We start from the raw sequence: 19,052 nt of genomic DNA on the forward strand, positions 1-19,052 counted from the left end.
CACACACACACACACACACACGCGCGCAAACCACTGAAAGTGGACGTGCAACATGTCAGCTTTCTCTTTTGGGTCCCAAGCAGTAGACAACTGAAAGTGCAAAGTGATAATTGAGATACTTGTAGCGTTACTTGATATCCTACAGTATACAAGCAGTAGAAACCACAGGAAGTGAACCTGTCAAATGAATGTTTCTGATGTGAGGTGGAAGAGCTTTGCTACACTCCATCTTTGGTTGTGTGTTTCTGAAGTAGGACAAGAGAAGAGGTCATCTTCAAACCAATATATTTTAATTCAGCAGAACAAAAGTTTTATTGTTGTATACTCAGTGTTCACCAGTCTGAACAATAAATCATATTTACTTAGCTTCCAAGATAGCACAGAAACTGTCATGGGAATAGTAGAAGTAATAGTAGCTAAATAGTACAGCAGTTTTGTAAAAGTATAGTATAGCAGTAATGGCAAAACTGTTGACAACATCATAGTATTACTGTAACAGCAGGTATATTTATTAACTATTTACAATTTACAACACAAGGGCAAAAAGTGGTTTGTTCAAAGGTTTTTCTAACAAATGAAATGTACCCACTTAAACCCACTTAGTATATAGCCAGTGGTAGACATTAATGGAGTAAATGTACTTGAGTACTGTACTTAAGTACAGATTTTGAGGATCTATACTTTACTTGAGTATTAGATTTGTTTGATACTTATTACTTTTACTCGAGTACATTTCTAGGAAGGCTGTAAAGTACTGAGTACTTTTAGGTTGGTTGTTTTTTTTCCAGAAATGCAATTGGCCACACTTCTGCTCTATAGCACTGTCTATGTCTGTGGCAGGGGTCATCAACATGTCTGTACACGGACAAACGTGTCTGTGGCAATACTTGTCCATGTCCGTAGCACATTTTGTATTTTGTTTATAATGTGTACATAATCCTAAATATTCACAATATAATTTTTTTAACAATTTGTTTGAATGATTTTGGTGACTTGTAAAGTGTTGGGATGACTTGCTCATTAATATGTTGCAGGAGATTTGTTGTGTTGGTACCCGTACATGATTGCCTCAGGTGAGGATGCAAGACAAGACAGACAGCTAGAAGTAATGTAATGTAATTTAAGTACTTTGCTAATAGCTGCCTTAATTATTTCATTGTTACACTGGCATACCTTACATCATACCACCTACACATGGTCTGAGACTTTCTCATCAACATCGAATAATTGTTCACCTTAACAGAAACCACAACTCTTGAAACTAACAAATGAGTGGGGCAGTGTGAATTAACACAGGATTGACCCTGGCAGCATATCATTGGTACACGTGTGTTACCTGTTTATTAAGCTACTACTATTTTTCAACCACATCTAATGAGACAAGACATCAGTTGAATGAGTTTGGGAACAGACGTCATGAGACAAAAGACATAGTATACAACACATTATATTTGATGGGGAAACTATGCAGTAAGTGAAGAAAGGGAACTTGGAAAGACACTTTAATTCTGACAAACATAGGCGGCGGGTAATGAAGGCTAGGGTAGGCTAAGCCTTCCCAAATGTTATGCTGGGAAATTCTAGGAATTGGGCAAATTATATATATATAAGTGCGCAGCATTATTTAGTAATTTTTTTGATAATAAATCAGTATAAAATCAGGCAAAAATAAGAATTAAATAACCTAACCATAACCTAACCCTAACCCTAACCCTAACGCCAAAATAAAGTAACCAAAAACCAAAAAGAAACTAACACAATCCGCCCAGAAAACACAATTTTTCCCTGCTTCGCGCGCGTGCAGGGATTTCGGCACTCGTGCGCTTCGCGCGCGGCCGAACCCCAGCCTTCCCAATTGTCAAGCTCACCCGCCGCCTATGCTGACAAACCATAAATCATTTGACTAGACCTTTCCACCAGACAGAGAAAAGAAGAAGACAGACAAAAAGGAACTGAAATCTCGGGGGCGGCAGTGGCTCAGGGGTAGAGTGGCCGGGTAGAGTGAACTGGAAACTGAAAGGTTCCCAGTTTGATCCCGGGTTGGGGGGCTCCCCTAATAGTTAGTGTTGAAGTGTCCTTGAGCAAGACGCTGAACCCCTAATTGCTCCCGATGAGCAGGTTGGTGCCTTGTATGGTTTCCTCTGCCATCGGTGTATGAATGTGTGTGAATGGGTGAATGTAATGCACAATCTATGTAAAGCGCTTTGGATAAAAGCGCTAGATAAATGCATCATTTACCATTTATCTCAGCCATATGTATTTGTATACCATACATGGAACTGGATAGAGCTCTCTCATCATTATTCTACTGTAAGTATTTGTCTCATCAGCGAGAACTGCACAGTGATGGTGAAAACAGAGAACTTGCGGACAAACCACAAGTCGTTTGACTAAACATTTCCAACAGACAGAGAACTGAGAAAAATAAATAAACTAAGGAACTGAAATTTCAACCATTGCCATAAAAAAATATCAAGTCAAGTGCAATCATCAGTATGTTAAGCATAAATAATGTTTGTATTATTGTTTGGTGTGCACTTACACTTTTTTCATAATTATACAAATTAAACTATTGACTTATTATCTTTACATTATTTGAATTAGGGGTCTATAATAAGATGAAAAGCCAGTGGCTAAATAGATCTCATGGCCACAATGAAACTGTTGGGGGGGGGGGGGGCCTTCTGTTCTAACATTCTTTAATTAGCACTCATGTCACGAATGTGTTTCGTTCTGAACTTAACCCTAACCCATAGATATAATTATACACGTAGATACCCTGTACCACACTGGCTGCTGCTGTTCATTGGAGTGATGCGTCAACGTGACCACTAGTCAACCCCCTTGCTTTGTTAGGACACTGACACAGCTCCTTAATTAATCCATTGCCATATTACTGAGAAATGCTGTTTAAATAGGACCAGATCCAGGGGTAAGGCAGCTCTGGGGTGGTTAAGCTGGACGTATACTTCGCCGTACGACATCCAGTTATCGAAGCAGAATCGAACATGGCTACTACATGGCACTCGACCCCCTTGTTAAGCCTTTCTTTTACACTTCTTAGTATGCAAAAGCAATGTATTTGATGTTAATCTAGTAATCATACTAATTCAATGTTTCTGTATTATTACATCTTGTATAGGAGTACAATTATTTTGTTCTGGTTCCTCAGTCATTTCTATGTTTTTATAGGTGTTTCTGCAGGCTTTTGTATAACATAGTGATTCTACAAGCAAGCACATCAGTGCATGCAGTTACTTCTCTGAAACAAGAGTTACGAGGTCCTATGAATTCATTGTGAAAACATTACAGCAATTCATCATATACAAATTAAGAAATGTACTGCTACTTTTACTTTTACTTGTACTTTAAGTATTTTTAAAAGCATGTACTTTTGAATACTTAAGTATATTTAAAAGCAATTACTTTTTTACTCTTACTTGAGTAACATTTTGACTGAGCTACTTCTATTTGTAGTGGAGTAAATTTGAGCATGGGTATCTCTACTCTTACTCAAATGCTAGGGTCGAGTTCTTTGTCCACCTCTGTATATAGCTGGGGTATATCCACCTTTTTCCCTTTACACCAGCAAATCTCTTTGCTGAAAACAGCTTATCTACAAGCTCACGACGCATCCCGTTGCGACGTGTTGTGAGATCTGCTATATTGTTTGCCCCAGAATGTTTGCCCCAGAATAGGGACGCATGTGGTTAGACATTTGATACAATTAGAGAGAAGACAGATTTGCCTCAGTTGTTTGGACGAACATCACAATGTGTTCCTTCTGAATTCTGTGGGTTCTGTGCCAAGGAATACACGTTGTCCCTGTCTTTCAGTGATTTGTCTGTAGAACAAAAAGATTTAACGAGACACCTAGATCAGTCAAAAAGTCAAAAGGTCAACAGGCAAAATAGCTACAAGTAAAACTTTTTTTGCAGTTGCTTTGTTCCTAGTGAAGCATTCACTACATCATAATGAACAGGGGTCAATACAGTCTACATTTATACTGTACATGTATTTTTAATTATTGGCATTCGTAGCCTTCTATCAATGCAACCAGTCACGTACTAACAGATACAAGGTCCGTGTTGAATAAATGGTAAATAGTAAGAGCAAAAAAATAGCATTTTTAGGATACATTTGCATGACTTCAAAGACGAAACGTTAATGGAGGGGAGGCGGGGCTTCTGTTTTCCCCCTTAATCATCAAAAGAGCACGGAAGCTCTTTTGGAAGCTCTTTTGAAGCCCTTTTGAAGCCCTTTTGAAACTACATTGATTGCACAACTCATGATCACATTTGAATGGGTTTGCATTGGTGCACCTGTTTCTTGGAACCTTTTGCAACAAGATTTTAAACTAAATACCCTAGCATCTATTGGCCATTTTAGGAATTTACTTAATAACCGTTCATTACCTGTATGAAACTGTTTTAACTCATTGCTGTCAACATGCCACTGTTTCAACTGATTGTTGTCAACATATTGTCTTGCTTTGTTGTTCTTATGTTATTTCTATGTGTAATCCTGGCATCATTGTAAATGAGGGTCTCCCTCAATGATCTCCGATCATTTTAAATAAAGGTTGAATGAATGAATCGAGGTTCACTTGCGTTGCATGTCAGTCCCTCTGACTGTCCTCTCTCTTTCTTGTGTCTCTCCACTGTATTGTCTAGTAAAACAGAAATGACTTTAAAAATATCTTTAAAAAGACACACTTACCTCTGTTGTTAATCTTAATATTTGACATTTCAATCAAGGAATATGTGGGGTCAATTAGTGAGTCTGCATCTGATGTGACAAAGAAAGAGATGTTAGTACTCGCATTACAATTCCTTCTGCCAATAACTTTCCTACACAGTCTACCACTCTCCGCTCTTCAATAATAAATACTGTACAAACAGTCTCCACTCTCCACACAACTGAGGATTAGCATTTTAAATTGTGACAGTCATTACTGTTTTGTCCTGGTGCCTGATCATTCTGAATTTCAGCGTATGTTGGCTCAGTCATCTCACGCACTGCTGTAAGATAAGACAAGATACAATCAGACAAGACCAACAAGGCAACATTAGATAAGATAAAAGCATGAATGTTTATGACTGTGCACTTTACCGCGATCAATGTTGTTTCCTAGTTTTAGTGGGTCAGGAATGATGCAGTATGTGTGGTCGATTTTGGTAGCTGGACCTATGGAACCAAATAACACCAAAAATGTATTAAGGACAGAATAATGAACATAGATATTACTGTACATGTTAATGCTTTGCCACCTAACAGTATAGAAGTAGCAAGGATGTCATCGATTATAATGCTTTCTCTGTGGAAGTGACAATGCCTTTTGTGGTAGATGGGTGTGTGTCATATCAAAAACTTCTCATTTCTCATTTCCTCTACTCACATGATGCTGGTGGGGGTTGAACCACAGACACATCCAGTATCTCATGATAGACAGGCTCTGCTACCTGCTCACCATCTTCTCCTATAGACAAAGATGAAAAAGTTACCATTTTGTGTTTTTCTTGGCTTTGTTGCATTATACAACATGTGAGTCCTGCAACACTGCACTGCGGTAATTGTTTAATGTTGTTGACTTGTTACTAAACCATGTTCCAAAGCAAATTAGATGTGTAAACCACATTTGGAAATATAATTTTATTATTTTGCTATGGAATGCTATTGGATGTGATTACACTGTCACTGTTTGACTCCTTATTTTACCAATGACCATTATTTCCATTGTTTAAAATGTAGTCTTAGATATGATTTCCCCTTCAAACTTGTTTCATCCAACCGTTGTAATGTGTTTACTGTTGTTGTCAGGAATGGTAACTGCTAAAGGCTTCTATAGCTATGTCTCAAACACTCCATCAAATTCCAATACTGCTGTCAAAGAACATTTGGAAGCAGAGATAAAGGTTTAGAGCAGATCATAATAATATAAATGTTGTATCCAATCCAATATAAGAGTATAATTAAGGAATGCACCCTGGATCAGTCTGTTAATGCCATCATCATTGGTCACATAAGCACAATATCAATCCACTTCTCTCTCTGGTCTCTCGAATATTCTATACCACTGGTTCCCAAACTTTTTAGTTTAACTTTTTATTCATGAAATTATTTAGAAAAATCTTTGAATTTGTTTTTAATTCATTTTAGATTTTCGTTTGTTTCGTTTTTTTTCCCGTTTTGAAATAATAATATTTCAAAACAAAAAAAATGCTAAGGGATATTTACTCGTGACCATAAAAATGTGTCCGCGACCCACGCGTCCCAACCCACTGTTTGGGAAACAAACTGTCCTATCTCATCAAAGCAGAAATGGAAGTTTTCCTCTTTTTTTCCTTAATGAATATATCCATGAATTCTTTCCCCACAAATTATCAGATGATTAATGCCCCATTCAGGCAAATCTTTTACTCACGTTGTCTTTTGGAGTGGCAGTTCCATGTTACAATGATAATGATGATGATGATGAAGACTACTGTTCCAGATGCCACACCCACAGGAAGTTGCCAATGAAGAGCTAGAGTATGAGGAAAGATGATTCAGTTTTAAGTTTTAATCAAGAGGCGTAACTTCGGGAGTGGGAAGTACTTTCATTGTGATACTCACAATGGTCTCCTTGATCAATTTCTGTTGTTTTTGTGGTGGTTCCTGCTACAATGACAAGATATTACAAATATATTGCTATAATGTAGCATTATTAGTGGCATGATTGGTTTCTATATTGTTGCTGTGGGGCAGAAACCTCTTAAAATATCTCCATATTTGTATTTTATTTTTTGTAAATGAATGCTCTACTTTGTCATACTACAGTGTTACACAAGAATAGCTTATACGCGCTGTGATGCGACAAGTTTTCATCTTGTGGAAGTTTTCAGCAATTTTTTTATTTGAATCCTGAAAAATAACTGTTTTGGACATATGATGTTTCCACCCGGCAGCAACGATATAATACTGTATAGATGTGACTGCCTACTGAGGTGCATGACTATTATCTGAATGAAGAAAAGAGCTAATAACAATAACGGTGAAGTGAGCTTCCATCACTATGATGACCACTGTGATGACCACACCGCCCACTTCACACTGGGTGTGATTTTTTTATTCAAAATTGACCACCAAAAAAACAACTAGGAGCATGTTTCAGGTCATTTGGAGTCGATTGGTGGTACTTTGTAGAGACACTATTTTGGGTCCATAACATTTCACTGAGCTAAGGACTGAAGACTTTTGAATTGACCATCCAAAAAACAGTTAGGAACACGTTTCAGGCTATTTGGAGTCAATTTGTGGTACTTTGTAGTGACACAATTTTGGGTCCAGACTGTGAGCTGCAGGCACACTTAAAATTTCAAATAAATGTTGTTTCTAGTTGCATTATTGATTTCTATATAACTGAGGTGCATGACTATTATCTGAATGAATAATAACAAGAATGATAAATGTTAAAGAACAATAAAACATCGATTATTTTAGAAGTAGTTTACTTGTGTTTTCATGTGTTGTTGTAGTTTTCACAATTTTTGGTGACTTTGTTCCTCTGTTTTTGTGTTTTTTTTTCTCTTTTGCTATGGTCATCATTGTTGTTGTTGCTCTGCGATTTGTAATGAGGATAGAGAAAGCACTGTACAGAACACATTCTGAAAGATTACAGTAGTCCGACTCCTTAAATAGGACTTAAAGATACTCAAAACCAGTGTAGTGTCTATACATTTCTGCTTCAACAGGAAGTCTCAGATATTACTCACTTTTGATCACGTTCAGATACACAGCTGGTTTACTGTTGCAGTAGTACAAACCAGAATCTGTAGCCTTCACTTCACTGATAGTCAATGAGTTGTCTTTGAAGTATGTGATGTTTGTTCCATTGATCCCTCTGCTCCATGTTGCAGCTTTTGAACCTGTGACAGACTGAGGACAGCTCAGAGTGACCATGGTCATTTCTACAGCTGTTTGTTGCTTTGTACCTGTATATAACATGCATAGTAAATGAGACAAAATACACTGACATCGCATTGCACTTGTTTACTCTCTATATGTATAGAGAGAGTAATAAAATAATCAAGAGACATATTTTTAAGCAAATCTTACACAACATGACTTTATCATTTTACCTTGTGGTATCACTGTCAGTTCCACAGCTGGCTCACCATTGCAGTAGTACAACCCAGAGTCTGAGATGTTGACTTTCCTAATATACAATGACTTATCTGCTATCGAACTGTATCGTTTATATGGGTCATCATTATGTTTGGTGTCACCATCACCATTAGCAGTAAGGATATCAATGTTTGTTCCTTGACTCTTTCTACTCCATTTGACATTTTCGTTTTCATGATGAGCACACTCGAGGGTGGCTCCGTTCTTCTCTTCAGCTATTAAATGAGCAATATCTGTAAAACAAACACAAACTGAATGTATCTGATCTGTGGCTATAGGATGATTGTGGTGAGTGTGTCTTATTGCTGTTGTGACCCCAGACTTTGGATTAACCTCCCACAGATGCATTTATTATCTATGTAATTTTTTCAGAGTTGTAATTTCCCAGCAATATAAATAAATACATACTTTATAGTTATTTTGACCTCAACTGCAGTAAGCTCAAAGTCAAACATCAAAATGGAAGCTAAAGTATACTGGATTATAATAAAACATTTTGAAATATTCTTACCTGCACAAGCATCAATGCTTACATAACTCAACACAATGGCAGAGAACAGGCAGCCACAGATGTTCATCTTCATCCTGTCACTGACTGAGAAGAAGTGACAAACTAGTGAGAAGTGAGACTGACCACATCAACACCCCCAGATACGCAATGAACCAGGAACTGTGTGCACGTCTGTAAAGGGTTGTTCAAGCTGAGCACTATAACGATAACTATAACCATATCTTTAGTTTCACCTCTGTATTTTGTTTTATAGTTGGTGTGAACTCCGCCATCCACTTGACTTAGAACCATTTTTAAAACTATATTTTTATAGTTATAGTTATAGTGCTCAGTGTGAACAGCCCTTAATACCGTATGTGAAAAACACTTTGTACAGGTGTTGGAAAGTAAAGCAAATGTTCTATTCTGGCCACCTTGTTGAAATTAAGAATCTTTTCAGCAATTATGTACGAATTCCCAAAGATACAGGATATGTTGAGAAAATACTGTTTGTTAGGATTTTAGCATTTTTGAATGCCACAATTACATATGGGTGGAGTTGTTGTTTTGATAAACCAACTTGCAATGGAAAGTCACTGGTTCAATTGACAATAAGTTAAGTGTGTTCAGACAAGACATTGAATCCACCGCTACTCACTCATTATACAGTCAGCTAACTGACTAATAAATTGACTGTAAAAGTAATCTCACATTCATAGCACAATTTCAAAGACAAAAGTTATACCTTACATTTTGTTGCAGAGGATGCTTTAGACATTAGACAATGTAATTTACTGTTCATTCTAGGATTTTGTACTGTATGTAGTACAGGGGCGTAGCCAGAAAGCTGGCAGCAGCTGGGCCTGGGCATTTGTGGGTGGGCACGCGCGCGATTTTTTGGGCGGTTTTGTGCGGATTTGGGAGTTTTTGGGGCGGTTTTGTGCGGATTGGGTGAATATATTAGGGTGAATATATATTTTTAAAAAATGTGTTGTTCCGGTTGTTTGTAAGAATGGATCGAGCTAAAATCATTTTAGTTTGAATACTTTATTTTTCAATGTTGCTCCCACCATTTTATTATTTTGATCAAAAAATATACAGTTTTCATGTACTATCTCCTATTAACATAGAACAACACTTGTGCCTTCCCTTTATTTTATTTTATTCTATTATTATTATATAAGATGATGTTTGGCAACATATGTGATGTCTATTGTTTGTCTTTTGTCTTATGTGTTTTGTTCATGAAAAGTTAATCAAATTTAAGTGGAAAAAAAAGTTGTAATGATATTGAAATCACATTTTCTATTTCTTTGAGTTGGCCTTGGTCATAGTGACAAATGTATCTACTTCTGTTGGTCAAAATGAAACAGACACACAAAGGTTTTTTACATTTGCAAGATGTTTTATTGTTTTAACAAAATGTATGATTATTCATTGGTAGATCTTGCACAAACGGCCAAAGATATGGTCATATTTAGCTTTCTGATAGTGAAGCTGTCCAATATTTCAACATTTCCGTTTCACAAACTGCTGACATCATTGATTGATGACTGAGATGATAAAGCTGTGGTATGGCAATAACAGCCAAACAATGTTTGTTGTTTACACCCTGTAAATCATTTTAGGCATGTTGTTTTCAGCACTTAGGCAATCATATAAAATCTTTTAGGTCAGAATCAAGTTAAGTAGTTTGTTCAAGATAGCTACACATAAACAACCTACTTAACTTGATACTTGCCTCACATATTAGCGTATTATTTATATTTTACACGCTTATAATATGGCTGGCAGTGTACGTTTTCAATTCACAAGCTGTATTTCATTGTCCAGACCAGGCAGCAGAAACCGATTCACACCTGGTCCATTCTAAATGTAAATGAATGTCTTCATTCTTCTCTTATTTACACGTTGGTTTCCTCTTCTATAACCCTGGTGTCCTGATCAGCAGAGGAGTTGAAGCCTCGTCTAATGACGTTTACATAAATTGGACTGTCTTCCTGAAACATGGCAGTTAAAAAGAGAATAAAAAGATGTATATTCATACAATAAATACATTATGATATAATTTTTATATATACAATTCAGCATTATAAATAAATCAAAGAAGAAAAAATGTGTTCTCCTCACTGCTTTGTCCATGCCAGAGTTTTGTTTCCTTAAAGAAAAAAGAGGAATAAATACACTTTTAACGTTTTTTTGCAATGTCTCCTGCAATACCGACAAGAACAGCATATAGTTAAAAGGAGTATCAGGACTTAAACTGTCCTTTTGATATGTTAGGATGACAGGAAACTCACCAGGCCCACAGTATAACCAAAGGAAGCACCAGCACTGCCATCACCTTGACTCCAATACCAACACGAATGATGAGACGATGAACTGTAAGAAAAGGACAGGGTTTTTAGATTAATATTATCAAAATTAAATGTTATGTCTTTTATCTCACTCTCCGAACAGAGATATAGGTTTAATTGCAACAATATCCAATATAGTAAAGATGGCTCATGTGAAACAAATAACTTTATTGACATTGTCATTTAAGTGTCCTGCCGATGACACTAGGGTTGAAATCCCCCAATAGAAGAGTAGGGAGACCTATTCCAGTTATATAGTATTAACATACTCTAGATTGGATAAAATAACATTTTATTCATTCAAATAAGTCGTATTGTAGCTTTAATAAAAAAAAAAAATCAGTATTTAGGTTTTCTGGGGCATTACATTTATTTTAAGATAACCACTTCTAAAATGTCATTATACACTGTATTAGAATAGATATTGTTGCCAGGCTACAGACTGTAAAATAGCTGTACATCTTATTACAACCTTCCCTTCCTTTGGCCTGCAGACAGTTTTCAAAATAAATATGATGTTGATCGGTGTCGTAGTCTGCGACACAGACAGACAGACAGACAGACAGACAGACAGACAGACAGACAGACAGAGAGACAGACAGACAGACAGACAGACAGACAGACAGACAGACAGACAGACAGACAGACAGACAGACAGACAGACAGACAGACAGACAGACAGACAGACAGACAGGTCACCTTGGTCTCCATGATGATCAATATCTGTTGATTTTGTCAGTGTGAGTAGGGAATCTGAGGTGGTTCCTGCTACAATGACAAGATATTACAATATATTCTAATACTGTAGAATTATTAGTTGCATGATTGGTTTCGATATAGCGTTGCTGTCGGGCAGAAACCTCTTATCTCCATATTTAAACTTTTTATGTTTTTACGTAAATGAATGCCCTTCTTTGTCATACAGTGTTACACAAAAATAGCCAATATGCGCTGTGACGCGTCAAGTATTCAGCTTGTAGATCGACTATTTTTTTATTTGAATCCTGAAAAGTAACTGTTTTGGACATTGGAGGTTTCCAAACGGCAGTAACGATATAATACTGTAGATGTGACTGCCTAGTGCCTACTGAGGTGCATAACTATTATCTGAATGAAGAAAAGAGCTAATAGCAATAACGATATAAAGCTAATACAGTATTTTTTAAATACAATTGGAGTAATCGGTTTCTTCTAAAATTATAGTTCGAATTTAGAACTTTCTATTAAGTTAGAGTCGCTTTTATTAACAACAAAGATTTACTGAACTGGAGTCAACATTCAGATTTGTATTTCCTTATACATTTGATTCTTGTCTTTGTGTTTCCTTGTGTTTTCATGTGTAGTTGTTGCTGCTGTTGTTGTTGTCGTCTTGTCAGTTGTTGTCAGTAACTGTGTTTCATCAGTATCTGTGATGAGGATAGATAAAGCACTGTATAGAACACATTCTCACACATTACAGTAGTCCATAAATAGGACATTTTGGTAAATTCCTAATTCACAGTAAGATGTTTGCTTCCAGTTAATATACATCTAGTGTGAATACATACTGTAGGTGCAGGTGCAGGTGTTTGATACAAATGAAAAGAGTATCTAATAAATATATATATAGCAAGCAAGACATCGGTAGGATGTGGCTTTGTTCTTTTTTCAGCCGCAGTCCAACCTCAACGGTGCAAACTGCACAGAATGGCTGCAGGGGCCTGAAGTTTGTTAACAACAAGGGCGTAAAAATGATATTACATCTGAGTCATTTTATTTACTGTCAATGAAAGAGCAGTTCAGGTGTCTTTTAGATGCTCCTTCTTTTTAAGGGTTCGGTTTATTTTTTATTAATTTCTTAAATATTTCTTTTTCTAGATTTTTTTTTTTACCCCGCCAAAATTGACCACCCAAAAAACAGTTAGGAGCATGTTTCAGGCCATTTGGAGTCGATTGGTGGTACTTGTTGTAGTGACACTATTTTGGGCCCAGACTTAGCGAGCTGCAGGCACACTTAAAATATCAAAGACATTTTGTTTCTAGTTGCATGATTGATTTCTATATAACTGAGGTGCATGACTATTATCTGAATGAAGAAAATAAATAATAACAAGAATGATAAATGTTAAAGAACAATAAAACGTATAGTAGTTTGTTTACTTGTGTTTTCATGTGTTGTTGTTTTAACTATTTTTGGTGACTTTGTTCCTCTGTATTTGTGTCTTCTTTTCTTTTTTGTTATGGTCATCATTGTTGTTGTTGCTCTGCGATCTGTAATGAGGTAAGAGAAAGTGTACAGAACACATTCTGAAAGATTACAGTAGTCCTTAAATAGGACTTAAAGATACTCAAAACCAGTGTAGTGTCTATAATTGTTCTGCTTCAACAGGAAGTCTCAGATATTACTCACTTTTGATCACGTTCAGATACACAGCTGGTTTACTGTTGCAGTAGTACAAACCAGAATCTGTAGCCTTTACTTCACTGATAGTCAATGAGTTGTCTTCTGACAACTGGTAATGGCTGTGTTGATTTGTAACATGGTTCTCTTTGACGTAGATGTTGTTTGTTCCATAGATCGCTCTGCTCCATGTTGCAGCTTCTGAACCTGTGACAGACTGAGGGCAGCTCAGAGTGACCATGGTCATTTCTACAGCCGTTTGTTGCTTTGTACCTGTACAGTATATAACACATATTGAATTGCAGTTGTTATCTATATGTGTATATGCCTACAGTATATATGAGAGAGAGAGAGAGAGAGAGAGAGAGAGAGAGAGAGAGAGAGAGAGAGAGAGAGAGAGAGAGAAAGAGAGACTAGACAGATTTTAAAGCACATTTTCAACAGGACTATAACTTTAAAAATGTACCTTGTGGTATCACTGTCAGTTCCACAGCTGGTTCACCGTCACAATAGTACCACCCAGAGTCTGAGATCTCAATACTTCGTATAGACAGTGACTTATAACCATCTGCTATTGAAATGTATCGTTTTTTTGGGTCATTATGTCTGATGTCGCCATCACCATTAACAGTAAGGATATCAATGTTTGTTCCTTGACTCTTTCTGCTCCATTTGACATTGACATTTTCCTTTACATGATGAGCACACTTGAGGGTGGCTGTGTTCTTCTCTTCAGCTATTAAATGAGCAATTTCTGTAAAACAAACACAAACTGAATGTATCTGATCTGTGGCTATAGGATGATTGTGGTTAGTGTGTCTTATTGCTGTTGTGACCCCCAGATTTTGGATTAACCTCCCACAATGAAGAATAGTCAGTACTCATTTCTAAAAAGCATTTTAAGATGCATTTATTGTCTATGTAACTTTTTCAGAGTTGTAATTTCCCAGCAATATAAGTAAATACATACTTACTAGTTATTTTGACCTCACCTGCAGTAAGCTCAAAGTCAAACATCAAAATGGAAGCTAAAGTATACTGGATTATAATAAAACATTTTGAAATATTCTTACCTGCACAATCATCAATGCTTACATAACTCAACACAATGGCAGAGAACAGGCAGCCACAGATGTTCATCTTCATCCTGTCACTGACTGAGAAGAAGTGACAAACTAGTGAGAAGTGAGACTGACCACATCAACACCCCCACTCAGATACGCAATGAACCAGGAACTGTGTGCACGTCTGTAAAGGGTTGTTCAAGCTGAGCACTATAACGATAACTATAACCATATCTTTAGTTTCACCTCTGTATTTTGTTTTATAGTTGGTGTGAACTCCGCCATCCACTTGACTTAGAACCATTTTTAAAACTATATTTTTATAGTTATAGTTATAGTGCTCAGTGTGAACAGCCCTTACAGTGTAATACCGTATGTGAAAAACACATTGTACAGGTGTTGGAAAGTAAAGCAAATGTTCACCTTGTTGAAATTAAGAATCTTTTCAGCAATAATGTACGAATTCCCAAAGATACAGGATATGTTGAGAAAATACTGTTTTTTTGGATTTTAGCATTTTTGAATGCCACAATTACATATGGGGGGAGTTGTTGTTTTGATAAACCAACTTACAATGGAAAGGTCACTGGTTCAATTGACACAATAAGCTAAGTGTGTTCAGACAAGACACTGAATCCTCCACCGCTACTCACTCATTACATAGTCAGCTAATTGACTAATAAATTTACTGTGAAAGCAATTTCACATTCGTAGCACAATTTAAAAGTCAAAAGTTATACCTTACATTTTGTTGCAGAGGATGCTTAAGACAATGTCATTTACTGTTCATTCTAGCATTTTGTACTGTATGAAGTACAGTGTTATTAATGATCACTAAACATAATGTAAAGTGTTAACATTTCTAAATTGTAATGTTATTGAAATCACAAAAAAACAGTTTGATTAACAACAAACGTCTATTTCTTTGAGTTGGCCATAGTGACAACAAATGTATCTACTTCTGTTGGCTCTGTTTCTAATTCCCTTCCCTTATGGGGGTCTATTTCATTCCATTCCCTGGAAAATACAGTTGGCAAATCATTTATTATAACTCATGCTTACAGGGAATGAATTAAATGAGACAGAGCCGTGACACCAAATATGCTTATAAATATTTATGTTCAATAAACATATTTATTAAATCCAAGAGTTGTCCGACTGATGAGTGCTGGGCATCAGTTTGTAGCTAGATTTTGCTGGATTCCTTTTTAAATGATTTGTGGCCTGTTGCTTTGTCGCTGCTGGTGTCAACGCAGTATGAGAAGAAGTGACAAACTGGTGAGAATAATGACCACACACACACACACACACACACACACACACACACACACACACACACACACACACACACACACACACACACACACACACACACCGCAAGTGCAGAACCAGAATAGACAAGTGTATGAATATGACAGGCTTTATGCAGTAGAAACCACTGAAAGTGAACGTGCAAACATTCTCTTTTGTGTCCCAAGCTGAAAATGTTTGAGAACTCCTGCAGTATAGACAACTAGAAGTGCAAAGTGATCATTGAGATACTTGTAGCGTTGTTTCCTTTTAGCAGTAAACCACAGGAAGTGAACCTGTCAAATGAATGTTTCTGATGTGAGGTGGAAGAGCTTTGCTACACTCTAACTTTGGTTGTGTGGGTGTTTTCTGAAGTAGAACAAGAGAAGAGGTCATCTTCAAACCAATATATTTAAATTCAGTAGAACAAAAGTTTCATTGTTGTATGCTCAGTATTCACCAGAAATTGTCATGGGAGTAGTAGAAGTAATAGCAGTAGCGAAATACTATGAGGGAGAACGAGTGCATCCTTCTGGATACTATAGCAGTTTTGTAGTAATATAATGATAATAAAAATTATAATATAATAATATATATTGTAGTTTTGTAGTCACAACGCGTCGCTATTTTCACTACTTCTTAAACATTTGTTTTCTAATTGTCTCCGCCAGGCCGAAAGGCATGGCGAGAGAGTATGTTTTACCCCCTGTCCGTCAGTCCGTGTGTGTGTCCGTCCGTCATTCTGTCATTCTGTCATTTTGTGTACAGCTAATCTCTGGCACCGTTGGCTTGATTGCAGCGAAACTGTGCAAACACACTCCCTGGCTGCCAGAGCAGAACCTCTGCTCCAAATTTTTCACATGGGCCTTTTATAGCGCCACCAGGAGGTAGATTTGTGCAAAACACATTTTTGGACAGTACTCCTACAGAAAAGATCCCCCAAATCGGTACACAGCATCTCTATAGTCATTAAAAGAAACGGCTCATTTCAGATTTTTCATATTCCATCCTGATTGGCAAAAATTGCCTTTCAAAGTTTGCAGGAGTACTCAGTTTCTAACAAAATGCCTCAAATCATGAACACAGCATGCAATTTCCGTGAAATTTTGCACACACATTCCCTTTAGGCCGAGGAAGAAATGCCATTTGAAAATGTTCAAATCAGCCTCATGGTGGCGCTGTAACAAGCCGATTAGTGTTTTTACCTATAACTGCACCGATCAGTGTAAAACTTTGTATGCACACTCTCTAGAGGCCAAGGAAAAACCTTTGCCCTGCATTTTTCACATTTTCCTTTTATAGCGCCACCAGGAGGCAGACTTATGTAAAACACATTTTTTGATATTAAGCCTTCAGATTTGATCCAAATTTCAAGCAAATCGGTACACATGATCTCTATAGTCATGTGATCAAGACGGATCTGTTTGATTTTTCATATTCCATCCTGATTGGCTAACATTGACATGTAATGTTTGCAGGAGTGGCCCGTTTTGAACAAAATGCCGCAAATCATGAACGCAGCGTCCGATTGCGGTGAAACTTTGAATGCACATTTGCACTACGTTGAGGAACAAATGGCACCCTTTTCACATTGGCCTATTATAGGGTGACCATATTCTGAATTCCCAAAAAGAGGACACCTGCGCACGCGTGCATGCGTTCCGTGCGCGCGCACATTTTTTTTTTAGGTTTTCCCCCTGGATTTGTAACTTTTGGTTATTTTTTTTGGTACCTTAATTCGGTTAATTCGGTTAATTCTGGGCCTCTTTGAGGTACTGAAAAATATTGCTTTAGCCTATAAATAATATTTATTTAAAGCATGTCTCCTCTGTTTGTTTCAGATAACAAAAGAATCACAGCTTAATAATTCAGCTTTTTAACAAAATAAAATAACATCTCTCTCTCAACAAGTCTTATCTTAGGAACAAGTGAGGTACCCCATTATTCAAAATAACCTCTCATGTCTATAATGTAACAATGTAAAAAATACCTCAAAACCTGTTAATTATAAACAAAAGAAAATAGAGAAGTAGCCTGTTCTTCAATGTTATAGCTCATTCTTCAAAATAATGTCTCCTATGGGGGTTACGGAAGTACCATAGTTAGCGCTTTCATTGTAAAAAAATAATAATCCCAAAACACCGGACATTTGAGGGATTTTATAAACCCCCCCCGGACAGGCCGGACAGCACCCCAAAAGAGGACATGTCCGGGTAAAAGAGGACGTATGGTCACCCTACCTATTATAGCGCCACCAGGAGGCCATAATAACCTACCTGACCTGGGGGAGACTTGTGCTCCGAGGAGCACTTTTTCTAGTTTATGGTATTTTTTGTTTATTTATGAAATTCTTTCGAAAAATCCTTGAATTTGTTTTTAATTCATTAAGAGTAACTTTTTGTAACTGGAAAACGTGCTCCTCTGAGCCAATCTTAGCCAATCAGGATGGAATATGAAATATCGAGCAGATCCGTCTTGATCACATGACTATAGAGCGTACCGATTTGCGTGATGTTTGGACACAATCTGTAGGAGTAATATAAAAAAGAAATGCAAAAAACTGCCTCCTGATGGCGCTATAACAGGCCGATATGAAAAATGTGGGGCAGAGGTTCTAATCTGGCCTCCAGGGAGTGTGTGTGAACAGACTCAGTTTCACGTCGATTGGTCCAACTGTGCCGGAGATTAGCTGTTCACGGACGGATTGACAGACACACACACACACGGATAAACAGACACACGGATGGACGGACGGACGGACGGACGGGGTGCAAACCATAGTCTCAGCCACGCCTTTGGCCTGGCGGTGACAAAAAGCCTTTCTTTTCCCATGTTAATTTAAAAACAGAAACTTGCAATGTATGAATTTCACGGCAAGCCATACATTATACATTTTAGGAAGGAAGCCGCGGGCCATATAAAATCTTGTCACAATTTGGACGTGTCTGCATTAAGCTATTTAAGGTTTCATGTTGTATCAAATCTCTTCAATATCAATATATTACATTTTAGGTTAAAATGAGTCAATGCTTACTGTATGTTGTCTTTTAGGAGTAACAACATCTTTAGAATTGTGCACATGAAAAAAGAGAATATGAGAGAATAACAAGTCCTTGGGATAGATTACATTATTGCTCTTTGTCTACATATGATCTACTGTATTTTCCATTTCAAAATGTTCAGATACTTCTGTATATTTTTTCAATATACAATATATTGCAAAGAAACAACCAAAGATGTATTCATTTATTTATTTACTTCACTTACTTTGAAAAACAAGCAAACATAAACACTTAATTGAAAAT

General features: G+C 37.0%; 2 protein-coding genes across 2 annotated transcripts; both read right to left on the reverse strand.

Moving 5' to 3' along the window:
- Positions 1-330: 330 nt before the first annotated feature.
- LOC308095145 (uncharacterized protein) lies at positions 331-8,743 on the reverse strand. The gene is made up of 10 exons (XM_080442090.1): positions 8,678-8,743; positions 8,121-8,399; positions 7,755-7,973; positions 6,616-6,660; positions 6,425-6,526; positions 5,399-5,479; positions 5,113-5,187; positions 4,956-5,021; positions 4,720-4,788; positions 331-3,844 (listed from the first exon to the last, which is right to left on the reverse strand). Exons 3-10 carry the CDS (start codon positions 7,945-7,947, stop codon positions 3,750-3,752), a joined length of 726 nt encoding a protein of 241 aa, XP_080298216.1. The 5' UTR covers positions 7,948-7,973; positions 8,121-8,399; positions 8,678-8,743; the 3' UTR covers positions 331-3,749.
- A 1,414-nt stretch (positions 8,744-10,157) lies between these two features.
- Positions 10,158-14,555, reverse strand: LOC308095309 (uncharacterized protein). Its single transcript, XM_080442310.1, has 8 exons — positions 14,467-14,555; positions 13,860-14,147; positions 13,403-13,666; positions 13,153-13,263; positions 11,713-11,781; positions 10,957-11,038; positions 10,787-10,814; positions 10,158-10,656 (listed from the first exon to the last, which is right to left on the reverse strand). The coding sequence occupies exons 1-8, from the start codon at positions 14,537-14,539 to the stop codon at positions 10,561-10,563; spliced, it is 1,011 nt and encodes a 336-aa protein (XP_080298436.1). The 5' UTR covers positions 14,540-14,555; the 3' UTR covers positions 10,158-10,560.
- Positions 14,556-19,052: the final 4,497 nt, after the last annotated feature.

Source organism: Gymnoscopelus braueri, assembly GCF_963280865.1.
Source record: "Gymnoscopelus braueri genome assembly, chromosome: 11".
In the NCBI taxonomy this organism is placed as follows: domain Eukaryota; kingdom Metazoa; phylum Chordata; class Actinopteri; order Myctophiformes; family Myctophidae; genus Gymnoscopelus; species Gymnoscopelus braueri.

Bases quoted from the DNA above. Each gene is read 5' to 3' on its own strand.
- LOC308095309 (XM_080442310.1), bottom strand. From the start codon at position 14,539: ATGAAGATGAACATCTGTGGCTGCCTGTTCTCTGCCATTGTGTTGAGT. The intron at 11,782-13,152 runs GTAAACAAACTA...TTGTCATTGTAG, and splicing joins AACAACACATGAAAACACAA to CAGGAACCACCTCAGATTCC. The intron at 10,657-10,786 runs GTGAGGAGAACA...GCCATGTTTCAG, and splicing joins ACTCTGGCATGGACAAAGCA to GAAGACAGTCCAATTTATGT.
- LOC308095145 (XM_080442090.1), bottom strand. From the start codon at position 7,947: ATGACCATGGTCACTCTGAGCTGTCCTCAGTCTGTCACAGGTTCAAAA. The intron at 6,527-6,615 runs GTGAGTATCACA...CTCATACTCTAG, and splicing joins AATTGATCAAGGAGACCATT to CTCTTCATTGGCAACTTCCT. The intron at 3,845-4,719 runs GTAAGTGTGTCT...TTTGTTCTACAG, and splicing joins TATTAAGATTAACAACAGAG to ACAAATCACTGAAAGACAGG.